At 46.8% G+C, this 15,146-nt stretch overlaps 1 protein-coding gene across 3 annotated transcripts in view; it reads right to left on the reverse strand.

The window, feature by feature from the left end:
- LOC144727623 (core-binding factor subunit beta-like) overlaps positions 1-15,146 on the reverse strand; it is a 74,716-nt gene that overhangs the window by 11,634 nt on the left and 47,936 nt on the right. For all 3 annotated transcript variants that reach the window (XM_078606577.1, XM_078606575.1, XM_078606578.1), the window contains exon 4: positions 14,143-14,259. In XM_078606577.1, coding sequence (XP_078462703.1) covers positions 14,143-14,259 — 117 coding nt within the window. The remainder of the gene's footprint in view (positions 1-14,142; positions 14,260-15,146) is intronic.

Raw genomic sequence — 15,146 nt, forward strand, 5'->3', positions numbered from 1 at the left:
CTTCTAAACAGCCAATGGTACGATTGTGACCATAGGATTGGTCCTCCCATCATGCCTTGCATGTTACGTGACATCGCCCATACTTGCGCGTGTGTATCGCGCGCAGCCTCGCTTTTAGGCCACCAACTGAAACAAGAGTCAAAATTGTCATTATTATTTTTAGACAGCAGCAGGACAATGTAACAAACTGTATGCCGGTTTCATCTCAGGAATCATCAGAAAAGCCTCTCGCCTTCGTGTCTGCAGTAGCCCGCGATGAAAAATTATAACAAATCAAGGCCGCCTCTTAGACTCGAGCACGGCAATAGACGGCGCAGCCATTCCTCCCAGAATGCTTCATGACGGACGCTGGGGAAAATGTCGCCGCCACCAATCAAATTCCTCCAACACATGCCCATCATCGACCACCTGTTGCCTGTTTGAATCTAAACCGAGCAAATTCCAGCGCGCTTGTTTACTTTTAGTCATGATAAGGTTTTGGCAGCTTGAGCGAGCGTGGAGAACGGCGGCACACACGGTCGTCGATCCGCGGGTCCAAGGTTTGCCAATCGCCAGGACCTCCCCCTCTTCCCCCAATATCTCGGACGACTTCATCCGTGGCTACTGCGGCAGAGGTTGTCTCATCTTCCGAAAGGGACGTTATTCGCCGTTTGTTTACTGCGCTTTCGAAAATTAACCACAGGCGTGTAGGTTTCCATGGTTGTACTGAGGATAGCTCTCTGATGTGTTTTGTACTGCGTGTCGTTTGGCATGATGCCTGACGATTTCGCTCATCGTGCTGGGAAGCTTCTTCAGGAACGGGAAGTTCTTCAGTTCAGGAACTGCTTAAGACAGTTCCTGAAGAAGCTTCCAGCACCTGGAGTGAAACGTTGGGACATCATGCCAAGCAACACAGAGTACAACCGGAAAACACAGACTGTTCGGAAGTGAATAATACTCATCAACAAGTGAGTGGCCAAACATCCCAACTGAGGAACCGTCGGAAAATAAGTCCTAAGAGTCAGTGAGGATTTTCCGAATAAATAACTCGATAACAATAATAGAGAAAACTAACGTTTTCCTCAACTAGGGATCCTCTTTGTGAATGAATCATCTGTGAGCAGCTTAGCAGGGCCATTCCGCGTGGCCATGGTAAAGTAAAACAACCCACGGACATTCGTAAACAAGCGGTTAGAGGCCTAATGAAGTTAGGCTGTGCAAACATAATCAAACACTGCACTCCTTACTAAAAATAGACACATCACTAGGAGGCTCCACAAACTCACCCAACATGAACAAATTCAATGATACGACCCATGTCTCTTTGTAAACAGCAGTATTCAATGGTAAAGATTTTCAACTTGGGCAAAAAATGGAAAACCGAACACACAGCTAACTTCCTGTTAAGCTAAAGGAAAGCCACTAATTATTTTGGCCCAGGAAAGAAAAAAATTGCACGTTATACATAACACTGTATGCTGTGTGCTTTGAAACAAGCGTAATTCAAGTTTCACATCATAATAAATTATGCATTACTTGGAAAGGAATACTCAAACTTTTCCCTCCTCCTATAAACATGGCTTTGGCCCTAAATATTTAACAAACAAGCGCAAATCACTTAAAAGGACCTCATGGCCATGACGGTTTTAACTGCAGAATAAAGCCAAACCTGTAAATCCAGGACCCCCTCCGATCTCCCACAGGACCCCAGTCCCCTCTCCCAAGATCCAAGACATAGAAAGTCTGGACCAAATCAAGAGCCAGGCTATGCACGTGAGACACCAAGGCTGGACTAAGAACACACGTGACTCAAAGAAGTGCATTCCCCCCCAGACCCACTGACCCACACCTGAGTGGTCACACCGTCTGTTCCCCTGAGCACGTTCATCTGAACTCGCTCTACAATACTACGTTTCGAGTTCAAATCCTCTAGATTGTTAGGTAAATCTATCACGCGTTTAACGTATTTATTTTCGACATTGGTACTGCATTATTAATCAAATTCAACGTGTGACGATGAAACCTAAAAGTTATTTTGTTGACGTATTACCTCCGAACGTACGATATTTTCATCACATTGCATTTTTACGTTGCAAAATGCTGTCTCCAACAACAAGTCAAAGAAAAATGTTGGAGCTGTTTTTGAGCTTCTAAGCCGAAGGTAACCATTCAAAAATGTCAGAGTCTTTGTCAATCCACAGCTGGATGAAGGCTTCGCCACAGGGGCCGTTCAACCACACTTCACCACACTGGTGAGTGTGAGTTGGTGAGGTGGGGGGGACCCAAGATGCGGTTTCGCATACATATTCGCAACTCATGTCGACCATGGTGAAAAATCAAACTCACGTCTCAGGATTAATTGGACAGGGTACTAACGGCTGCGCCATGGCGCCGACCGAAGCTGTTACAAAAGTTACATCCTCACAAAGTTTGCCGGTTTGACGTATATTCAGGTCATCTCTGAAACGGCGGCTACGAATAAATATCAAAACACAAAATATAAAGTGAACCCGAACCAAGCAGGCCAACATGGAGAGGGCATAAAACATTTGTACCAAACAAACTCCATTAAAGCAGTCGATGCAAATCGCATTAGAGGCCCCCCGGCTAATATGCTGAAGTGCTTTTTTATTATTTAATTTTCCCCGCTCGCGGTAAAAAGCACCCCCGGTCCCATCGATCGGCGGCCCGGGCAACGTTCCTGAGCAGAGCGTGGTCGCTGCCCGGGTGCATGAATTAATTATAGCCGAGCCCGGCGCTTGCTTGCTTGCTTGCGCGAGGGAACGGGGAAGAGGGAGTAGGAGAACACGGCGATAAAACCGGGAGAGAGAGCGCGCATGCCCGAACCGACGGGCTCCATCCGCGCACGGAGCGCGCGCGAGACGTCCAATCGGAAGGCGGATGGGTCTAGATCGAAAACTCGCGTCTTTAGAAATGCATTTTGTGTTTACGGTTGTTGTATCTCCTCGGCACCTACAATTGGCACGGTTGGCTAAGTACGGTGTGAAAGAAGTTCAGCGTACATACACACAATGGTCGATTTGGCGAGAAGGCAATCGTTGTTTGAAAGCCACTCAAAGGGCAATGGCACAAAATAAAAACACAATTACGGTCAGATTCAAGCAGTATACTTGGTGTGAAAAACAATATAGTACAACGTAAATATGAACCCTCATTAACAAGCAGTGGTCAGTCATCTGAATGCAGGGCCCTTACAAAAAAAATGTGGACTCATTGAGGTATACCTACATAACCCGAGGGCATTGTTATTGCTTTTGATACGTTAAAGCAATATTAAAATGAATTAACAATGGTCAATTTGCTATCCACAGCTGCTTTTCGATGTTTAGAGTTTTATTCGCACGTATGTTGAACATTTTTCGATTTAAAGCTTTCGTGACTGCAGGGATTCATATTCTTGGTTCTTTCGGTAAAGTCACGTAGAAGGGAAATAATACAATAATACAAATAAACCAATAAAATAAAATTATCACGACGTTTCGGCCACAGCGTTCTGTGGTCATTAGAACGCTGTCTTTCCGACAGCTCTGTTCTTCACCTGAGGATGGCTGCTTGTGTTGTGGCCGAAACGTCGTGAGAATTTAATTTTATTATGTTTTATTATTTTATTATTTCCCTTCTACGTGACTTTACCGAAAGAACCAAGAACATGTTGGACATTGTTTATGTTTCCGTTGCCTTGGCACAAAGGAAAAAATTGCTGTTCAGTAGCTCACTACCTATACACCCGTTACAGGCGGTAGAGCAACACATCATGAAGCTGGGGAACGACCCTGGAAGACGCATCACAGGACTCCTGGTTTCTCCTCGTAGCGCACACTCACGACCGTGCCTCCAACCTCGAAGACGATCGCTTCGTTCAATATTTTTCATCACATTAAAAACATCTAAGCATGTACTGTACACAACAGCTTATGTGCCAGAGTATACCTTCATGCACTTGTATAAGTTTTTTTTTTATTCAAATGGTGACGAAACTGAGATCAATACATTTTCTACGAATGAACACCTGGAAACAGTTTTATGGAAGCTGGGGTTTGAACCCAGGTTGTTAATGGCGTTGGCCCAGTGATGTGACGCCAGTCATTACGAGCCCCCGAAGCCACCAGCCACCTCTGTGTTCGGTTGTTTTGTTTTAGGAGCGACAGCCAGGTCACTACATCTGTGAGGCTGCCGGGTTGCAAGATACCCCTTCTGTCCCCATGGCCCATTGCCCTCCAACATTGTTGCTGACGGCACGCTGACCAAAGCAACCACTTGCTCGTTCTATTCATTTAGCCACTCTCCCACCCACTCATTCACGCATCCATCAACCGAGTCAACTCATCAGCCCACCAACCCAACTACTTTCGCACTCACTCACAACAAATACAAAGATCCCCCGCAGAACCTAAACAGACTGTTGGGGCAAGTGCTGTTAGCGAGCATCTGAGGGACGGCACAGCACGCGAGAGGGTGGGTGGCCAACACCACGCCCGGCCGCCTTTGTCTCCCCAGTGGTGGTGTTTACCCATCAAACCAGGTACTCATTTGAGGCCGAGTCGACCCAAGGAAGGCCCATGACCGGTTCAGATAATCGTCACTGGGTATTGGCCGTGAGCGGGAATCGAACTCGGGTCACTGGGTTCATAGCGCAGAGTGCTAACCGCTACGCTACCGCTCCCCACTCACCCACGCATCCATCCACTCACCCACCCACCCACCGAATAACTGGCTAACTCACCCGCCCAGTCCCGTGTTTCAGTAACGCGCTCCAGCGCCGTGCCGGGACACGCCGCACCGTCATGTCGTGACGCAGCCCATGCCACCAACAAAAGCAAACGGGAGATGGACCACCTGGCACCATCCCAGAAGTTTGCAGGCGCTCAGAGCGACAACACAATGGCTCCGCTACCCCTTTTTATTGCCTCTCACTCACTTACTCCCCCCCTCCCACGACCGTACAAAACTTTGTTCGAGAAAAAAAGTGCATTGATTTACGCATATTTCTTATTATATAAAAGGAGTGGCCCATGCCGCGGTTATATCTGGCAGTCAATGGTAACGGTCATTTGGGTTCCCGTTAATATGCAGGAGATATTATTAAACTTGTTTGAATCCAAACCGCTCTGTTTCTACGCGAATACGTTGAACAACTTTCATGTTCTCCGAGAAAGAATGACGTACCTTTAGGAGCCACGACCGGCCTTGTGTGCATTGATCAATGCGACGTTTGTACAATAACCTCACAGTTAGTAGAGCTGTCTGATTAAACACCCCAACTTCAAACGGTCGTACTCGAATTGTAAATGTTGTGGGTTTACTCTCCAACACACCAGTGTGCTAAACTCGTAACGAATCGGCAAGTTTGTTTACGTGACAAAATTTACCAATTGGCTGTGTAGGGTGGTGGCCGGTTTAACGACGCATTTATATTTACGAAATCTAACCCACAAAAAAACCTATATTATGGATAACTTCAAACCTATTCAGCCTAAATGCATTCATTCAACAAAATAAAGACAATGTAAAAATTGATTAACCCATTCTCGCACGTCGGACATAGTTTTCGGACGGACAAATGCTTTTTTATTCCTTCCGTGGATTTCCTCCTCCAAAATGTGTATTCGGATAAACTGCACTTACTTGAATAACTGCGTGAATTTGAAAGCTTGTGAAGTGCAACTGTTTTTAATGGACACACACACAAAACATTCCCATCATGTAGAGGTGCACATGCGTAAAGCAGACACTTGGAGGCAGGGTTTGTAGGTTACGTCTATCATTTCTGGTACAGGATTCCCTCGTTACTCGCGAGGGAGACGTTCGCGGAGACGCTCGCAAATAGCGAATTTCCCGAAAAATCTTCTTTCGTATGGATTAATGGCAGCGGATAAAAGACGAAATTTTTGATGTGTTATCCACTCAATTGTCTGTTCAGAAACCGAGTGGATCTCGTCCTTTGAAGGAGTGAAACAGCAGTGGCGGAGTGTTTACGACGTGGTCGATGGTTTGGGATTCCTGGCCGCACTTGCAGGCCACCGAATCTTTGATGCGCATCGGCCATGCCCGGTCCTGATTCGGTTCATGGTCGACCATTGGCGGCGTGGAAGGTGGAAACCTATTAAAACCTATCTTTTAAATTAATTACCTTAAATGAATACACAAATTCGCTATTAAATACAACAACATTATCGAAACACAAAAATTGTGACAATAAACATAAAGTAACTAAAACAAGAATATCAAGTATGAAATAATAGTTTTGAAATTAACTTACTTTAAATTATGATGCTACTTCCCTTTACTTCCCAGTAGCATCATGATGCTACGCATTAGCACCATCATCACTTTATCTCATCACTTTCTCGTATCACATTCTCTCTCATCACTTTCTTTCTTTCTCTCTCACGATGCGGTCGTGCAGCGTTTTAGATGCGACTTGTGGAGAACCAAAATCCCGGATAGCAAGTTCGTGCATAACGTGGGAATACTGCATACGCCCACCGGATGTGCTTAGAGGAGCCAGAGCAAGTAGGTTAACTCCCCGACTTGCACAGCGCTCCCGCGTTACCCCCCTTCCCATTCGCGTGTTTACTCCGAGATCGTCCGATTGCCTCCCACGCGGTGACGAACACGGTACGGTGAACCGGTAAACATGCCACGGTGGGCCACCCTGAAAACGAGTCCTTAGATTCCACAAGGTTTATCTGGAAAACTAAATAATTTAACGCATCTCTTTTATTTATGACGTAATTTGCTCTTCATTGAAAGCGTGTGGTTGTTTTTTTCCCGTATCATGTTTACTTGTAGGTCCCATTAGGATGATAATAACACAGAGTCGATTCATCAAAATGTAGCCAGCCCACTCCATCAGAGGCAAAAACTCACAATACAATGGGAACTTGTTATGGCATAATAACATACGTACAGTTGCAAAAATGGCCAGCATGCAACCCATGTCATTAAGTTCATATTATAGCCGGACGGTGGTGGTGCACGAATGAGAGGGTTGGTGGATTACAGCGCAAATGTTGCGGGAACTTCCTACTCATGAGCATCGATGTACCATACCCCGGGGTTTGCCAGGAGAAAGCAGTCCAGCAAAAATGTGGAATCCGCTTGTTCTATCTCTACGGGATACAGTGTTTCCCCCTCGCACACGTGGATTTTCTCCGGATGCTCCGGTCTCCTCCCACATGTAATGCTCATTAATTGGCCGATAACACGTGACTATATATAAAGGAACACAGAGCTTGGGCAATTGTTGGTGCCGGCTCATTACGTGGATGATGCCTTCCCGCTTTTCGGTGGTTCCTCGTGTTTCTGAGTCACTCTCTCTCTCTACTTGAGTGAGCGAATACTGTGCGGCATGTTGAAATGTGCTATTATATATGATAATAGTGAAAATTATTGTAATGCAAATACATTTGTCGAATCACTGCTGCATGAAGGTATCCCCACGTCCCTTGCAGGTCGTGGGGCGTTATTTGGCCGTACTCTGCCATGCTAGTAAGTGTGGGCTGGGCAAGGCGATACCATATCACTCACCACTGATGTTAGCCATGGCCAGGAATCAAACTCAGGTCACAGGATTGATAGCACAATTTGATAACCATTGCATCAGCACTTCCCCCTGCACCGCCGCCCCCTCTTATGAAGCTACGTGTCAAGCAGCATCAATTCCTACCAGGGATGAAACTTTGTCAATTGCATTGGATTCTTGATGGGGGCAGTAATTGCAGCTACACAGATTCCCTGCTACAATTACACCCTTCACTCACTGGTGTCAATTGCCAACGCTTCATCAATTATTAACAGGGCTCATATGCTAATGCATTGCAGCAAAGTTTATACTCTACTAAGCTTTAATCAATGCGACTCTTCACAAAAGGCTGAACAGGATAGCGAGCAGAATTTGAACACTTAGAACATTGAAGGGGGACATTGCATCGGCCGCATTTGTGAGATATTTAACTTCGTAACAGCTCTCCTGTATTTCCGGTTTGGACCGTGTGGTTGTCCGGCACGACGTCCGACGTTTCGCTCCGTAAGTTTGAAGCTCCTTAAGGCAAGCTCGCTCAACAGTTGAAGAACCTCCCAACACGCGGAGCGAAACGTCAGACACCATACCGATCAGGAAGCGCCACAACACGACAACACATCGGAGGGCTACACAGTCCAAGCGCAAACACCTACGCAGTAGAACATTGATAACGTTAACAATGATATCCATAGCAGGATGAACCCTTCTGCTTCCTGCTGGGCACGGTCGAGTAGACCAACAGTGCAGTATAAGCCATCGCTTAGGCCGCGACGGTTGGTTGGACAATGTGGATTTGTCGATCTCACGAACCTGCTGACCTGTGGGGCGAGAGGCTGGAAGCAGAGCAAATGGAATTGTGAATCTGTCTTGTTCTGACCCTTGAGGTGGTTATACCTATCACGTGCAAAAACACTCCTTGAAGTGTAACATGATAAACATTCCAACTGCAGGATCATCTTGATCGAGCAACCTGGGACTTAAATATCAAAATAGATTACGTGTTCTTTGCACATTTGCAAAGTTTCGCTTTCATTCACATTTAACGTCCAGCCGAGCATAACCACTAAACTCTTTTTTTAAATCCACTTCAACACATCCCACGGTAATTAAATTGTCCATTTACAAACACCTCCAATTTTAAAAGCAGCAGAATCCTTTTGAAACGAACGCCACAGATCAATTCGGCTCACGTCCGTTCGGCACGCAAAGAGCTGCACAGATTTGCACAAATGCCTTTTAATTCTACCGGTCTGCACACTGGGCCCCTCCCACTGTAAAGTGATCTTCGGTGGGGTTGTGCTTGTGTGCGTGCGTGGGGAGCGGTGGTGTAGCGGTTAGCACTACGCTGCGCTATGAACCCGGCGACCCAAGTTCGATTCCCGCTCACGGCCAACACCAACAGTGACGATTATCTGAACCAGTCCCGGGCCTCCCCTAGGTTGACTTGGTCTCAAATGAGTACCTGGTGAGGTGTGTAAACATCGCCACTGGGGAGACAAAGGCGGTCGGGTGTGGTGCTGGCCACCCACCCCCTCGTGTATCGTTCCAGCCATCATAGGTGCTTGCTAACAGCACTTGCCCCTACAAGTTGTTAAGGCTATATGGGGGATTTTTTTGTGCGTGTGTGCATGTAGTGCAGCGGTGTGTAAACATCGCCACTGGAGAGACAAAGGCGGCCGGGGCGTAGTGCTGGCCACCCACCCCCTCGTGTGCCGTTCTGGTCTTCATAGGTGCGACTCGCTAACAGCAATTGCCCCAACAGTCTGTTAAGGCTAAACGGGGGATCTTTGTCTTTGTCTTTTGTGTGCGTGCGTGAGCACGTGTGCGCGCCAAATGCATTTTGTTGGCACCGACGGCAGGACTGACGCCTTTGCCTGCGGCACAGCGACTTGGCGCTGTCAAACATGGACACGCAGGCACGCACGTACTTCTTGTTTGCTCATCGCAATGTCAACCGTCGCGAGAGAGAAGGGGAGCGAGTGGGGGAGCGATCGAGCGGGCGGGCGAGCGCACCTTTACCGTGACGCTGTGGGCTGCCGGTCCGTTTCTCCAAACGGAAAAGCATCTAACCGCGCCCTATTCATTAAGGACGGTTCAACGTTGCGCCAATCGATTTGTTGAATGAAATCGTTCACAAGAGATAACCGTGAACGTGGTGCAAACTGCGATTTTTGTTCTTGTTTTATTTTTCGACTCGAATTTTTTCTTTTTTTACTCCGGCACGCTCGCGACGTGCGACGAAGCTGGCGACCCAAGACGGCGGCGCGCAATTATTTTTGGGCGGTGCTGAAATAGGCAGAAACGTCACCCAAAGAAAAATCCCGCTCACTCAAAACGCGACCCCGCGTCCGTCCGATCGGGGTGGGGGGGGGGCCTCCGGGAGACGATCGCAAATCAATGGGGGCCCGTAACCGATCCCCGCTGGCTTAACGAGCAGCCGCGCGGGAACGCTGCGTCGGCAGCCGGCTCGCACAAAAAAATGTAATCGCGGTCGCGAATGTTTGCCTAAAGGGAATCACATTCTGGGCTGCTTGCAATTATAGCTCCAACGTCGACGTCTACCTATCCCCGCCACCGCTGCGGTGTTAAACTTCGAAAATCGTTTCGTTGCTCTACGCGTTTGTTAAACAGCGCCACATTTAGGCAACACGTTGACATTTGGATTTACGTGGGGTGTAACTGCGACCGCGTCTCCAGATGCTCAGCAGAGACAGTGGGCATGTGTTTGTCGGAAAGAGAAGCTGCCAGCCATAGGCAAAGGTTAAGAAAATTATTCTCATCGAAAGCCACACATGGCTACCGTTATTAACTAGAGAGTTTTTCCAATCTCTTTGCGCGTTTCTGGGTTTCAATAAAAAAAACATTGGAGGAAATCCCCAGCTTAGTTTCATCAAAATGTGTTCAAATAATATAAGTTACCCTTTTCCACAACGGAATTGTATCTTACGACCGGCATCGTCTGCCATGTCCAATGCATTTTGTGTACAGTAGTGTTCTGATCAGAACTGTATGAGGACAGTTAGTAATTTCACCTTAAAAATGCAATGCATCCTAAAGTAATTTATTTGACAAGCTAAACGTAAACTTTCATCCCGCTCGCGAGTAGCATATATTTGATGTAAAACTCCTACCTTGGGCAATATTGTGCATAAATGCGGCAGTATAGCTATTATGGCAATATCTACTAATGTATCATATTCCTCTGCATGCATCGACTTTCTCTGGTCATCCTCACACAAAAAAGCAACTCTCCCGAAATAAAAATGGCCAAATATGCCAAGTAGAACTCAACCGAAAATAAGTCTCGTTCTTACGATCGCTGGGTACACGGACGCACGTTTCCACGTACACGCACGCCCTACGTGCATATGCGGGTGCATCAGCCAGTGGGTCAGGATTTCCACTGCATATGTTTGCCATGTTTAACAATAATAATAATAAATAAATAAAATATAAATGGCTTTTCCACTGCACAATTGCAGTTTCAGAATAATTTCCCCAGCACTAAAAAAAAAACACTGCCTCGGTGTGTTTCCAGTCCTCCCATTTGGGCCTCAGGACAAGAAAGGACATGGCGACCGGCTCTCAATGTGACTTTAGGAGAGAGCCGTTCTCCGAGGGTGCCCTCTGAATTATAGATGAGGGGATCCATTACCCCTCTGTGGGGCTTCGCAAAGGCTCGGCAGGGCCGGGCCCCCTGGCCCAGCGTTGGAGATCGTGCCACACAGGGCCATTTTCTGGGATTTTCACAAGGGTGTCCGGGTTGGAGGAGGAGAAGTAAGAAAGAACGTAGAATAGCTGCAGGTATTATGCTATGTTATACTGATACAGGTGGCGAATGAAGTAACTTCGTGTGTGTGTGTATGTTGAACTTCTTTCACAGGTGTTTAATAACATTCCATTCATGTATACGTAAAGCCCTTTTGTCAATCCAATGCTGGATGAGGGTCTCCCCATGCCGTGCGGGTTATAGAAGTTTTTTGACCACACTTCACGCTGGGCAGTGTGGGTTGGTGAAGAAGGGGTAGGAGGACAGACACTGGAGAATACTCAAACGATTGATTTTGCTTCACTGCCATCTGCTTACAACGTAGCCCCACGGAAGCCTACAACACCTGCCTTTTACACGTGGTAGTTGCACTTCGAAGCACTATCCGGGCTCAAATCTGCTTCGCTTCCGAGATCTGATGCGATCGGGCACATTTCGGGTGGTTTGGCCATCGGAAAATTCAATGAATATCAACATATTTTGGTTTGGATGGCGGTGCAAGGATACGGGCACTGTACTACGTACCTGGAAATGAGAGTTTGATTCCTGGCCATGGCTAATATCAGTTGTGAGTGACATGTGACACAGTCAGGGGCACCCCCACTTCCCCAACCCACACCAAGCAGCGTGGTGAAATATGGTGAAATATGGTCAAACATGGCCGATGCGGTGGCGGGGGGGAGGCCTTCATCCAGCAGTGGACTGACAAAGGGCTGTTGATTTATATTTTTGTTTAGAACTCACCTTACACTGCATTTTGTAAGTAAACATTTTAGATATGATGAATGTGCTGAATTTCATGCTATTTTTGATACATATTTCCCACCAGAGAACCATGACCACATCACCCAGAATGCACGCAGCCTTGTCATCTTTCAAATCTAAGCAGGTTTGAGCAAGGATAGCGCTTGGATGAGCAACCACCATGCGTAACAGGTGCTATAGGCTACGGGGCCACATGGCCGGGTGGGGGGAGGGGGTGAAGGTGGACCATCAGAATGCCGTGAAATAATATCAATTGCTGCACTGTACTTCTATGCTCCCGTGTCTATGCTGTCTGCCTTCACCAACCCGCGCTGACCGGCGTGGTGAAGTATGGTCGATTGACCCCTACAACCCACACGGTGTCAGGAGGCCCTCATCCGGCAATGGATGGACGAAAGAGCCTTACGTTTATCTTTTTCTCGAGGTCTCAACTGGGGAAAAAATTGAGCTGTCATCTCGTACGGGTTCTCACAATTTTAGATACACTCTTGAGCAATGTGTATGCCTCTTACCATTTAATTATAGAGTCGCCATGCAAGGTGGGTGTTATTTTGTTGACAACTACAAAGAGCCCCAAGTCAAGATACAGTACGTTGTGTCTTTTTTTTATTGCAACATCCATCAATTCAAGTGCCCTTTAGAGCCAAGATATATAAACCGTGTGTGTGTGTCTTCATGGAAAGATAGAAAGCAAATAATTCCACAGGAAGACCCGCCCAATCGCACTTGTATACGGAGTTAGTTTTTCTCCATCATGACCTTAAGTACCATGTTTCTGAAATGGTTCATTTATTTCAAACAAAACTTATTTCTGCATTCAAATGCTTCCATGAACCCGAGTCATGAGGTGAGCGATTACTCCGAAAGCCGCATTGCATCGGGGTTTTTAAAATTATTTTTTTGCTCGTCCACACGCAAAAAAAAATACATTTTTATTTTCAACGGAAAACGACTAAAGATTTTTTTTTATCAAACTCTCTTCAAGCCGCCGTGGCCACATAGTCCAAAAGTGCGCCACAGAGATTGCGAGTTGGCCATCTAATTTCTGCGAAAGTGTGCCGCTGTTTTTTGTTGTTCAGCCTCACGACCCACGTGTTGATTAATCGGTAACAAGCAAACAACTTGCTGCACACTTCGGTAAACAGCCAACAAAAGCACGCACACAACAAAATGCCACCTCAGTTTCACGGCGTGTGACGGTGGCAATGCACGGATGTCTGTTAACCCCTCGTATGTACATGTTTTGTCCAGGTACTCAAGTTCTCTCCCATAACTACATTTTTTTTTTATGACAAAAAATCCAAAGCAGACCGCTTTTAAACCGACGAGTTTTGCTTTACAAAAAACTAGGCCATTCCGCGTAAACAAATTCATATTTATTCATTAATTCATTTCCCACTACCTCGAAACGCTTTCATTATCTTTGATTCACATAAATCGTTCTTGGAGGGGACTTGGGACACGCCAGATGAAGCGAGTCATCGGGTCTGGGGGAATGAGCCGGGAGAAGGGGTGCCGCCCCCCCTACGAGCATCGGACCGGCGCCGACTCGACGCCACGCGGCCCAGTTGTCGTGTCCGATGTGCTCAGCTGCCGGGTCCCTCCCTGCTTCCTCTCTCTCCCCCCACTCCGTAAACCCCGCCACCCCTGCAACTCCTAATGCAATTACTGTGCCATCAGCGAGCCGCTAGCCCGGCCTGTGACGGACGGCTGCGGTAATTTAGCCGCGGGCTGCCCAGGCGGGTATGAACAGGAGGAACTTCAAAATCGATACCAACGCCCGTCGGAAAAAGACGAGTTTTGTTCAATGCACCTGGGGGTGTGCAGGCGGGCAAGCTCGCTGGCAGGCTATGCAAACTCCACGGCCTCTTTCGCTTTCTCCCTCTCCCTTCCACACGCTTCTTTTTAGCCAACATAGGCAAGTTTTTACAAAAAGAATAAATGCCCCCAACGGCTTCGCAAGCTCCCCGCGTAATCAAATAAGGGACACAATTGAGTTATTTCATTCTTTGACCAATGTAATCAATCGACCGCGATTTTGTTTTCATTCTCGTAACCCGAGGTCAGAAGGTTGAGCCCTTACCCGTGCCCTTTCCTCGTCAAACTCCAAGCAGGCCATGCCGTCCAGCCTCTGCAGGTCCACCCAGCCCCTCCAGATCACGCACACACCGTTCAGGATCATAGGCGCCTTCAGGTGAACCTGCACAGAAACGGGAGGTGGGAATGCTATCAGGAAACGCCAAAACACCGGGAAGGGAAAGAGGGCAGCGATTGCAGGAGGCAGCATGTTTCCATCGTGCGTGGCAGAAAAGCTTTCCCTTCCAAAACCTGCAGAGCCAACACATGGATCATGCAACGGGCAATCCAATGAAATGTCACAATTCATGGCCGCAATTTGATTCAAGGACTAGTAACTTTTTTTAACACCGTGTTAAATTTAGCGGCTGCTCATTGCTACCAGGGTCATGTGAACTCTTCATATACAAGAGATGCTGACAAAAAAGAGTATTCATAGGCACGCAATTTGACGCACGTATCTTGAACTAAAAAATCCTTATTAATCGATCAATCAATACATCATTGCACCCTGGCAAGATGTTCGCCAAAGCAAGCACTCTTCGGGTTCATTAGTTCAAATCATGTCAATAATAACGAATATGTGACGAGCATGTTAAGAGATGGTTGAGTTTTCCTTTTATCTATCACTTTCTCACTTAGAAACCTGAATGAGTAATTTTCCTACCAAATTGATTTAGGCCCAAGTCAGCAATCGGTGCTTGGTTCACTAACCTTGCCGCGACATGGAAGTTCGTTCATTTATTTTCATAGCAATTACGGTAATTCAGAGAGTTTGGGGGTTAATGGAGCATTGTGGGCATTTGTCACGTCAGACAGAAGGTTAAATTGCTCGGAACTTGGAAAGGTTCACTTGAGGCGAAAAAATCTGCTTGGCGCAGTTTGCATTTTGTTTCTCCATTTTACACGAGTACCTTTTAAATAAAAGTTCTACCTCTAACTGAAATTTCAAGAGAATATTATTAAGTGTTTTTTTTTCTCTCAACTGTCCTGATTTTTCCATGGGCGGTC

Source organism: Lampetra planeri, chromosome 26 (assembly GCF_965212315.1).
Source record: "Lampetra planeri chromosome 26, kcLamPlan1.2.h2, whole genome shotgun sequence".
In the NCBI taxonomy this organism is placed as follows: domain Eukaryota; kingdom Metazoa; phylum Chordata; class Hyperoartia; order Petromyzontiformes; family Petromyzontidae; genus Lampetra; species Lampetra planeri.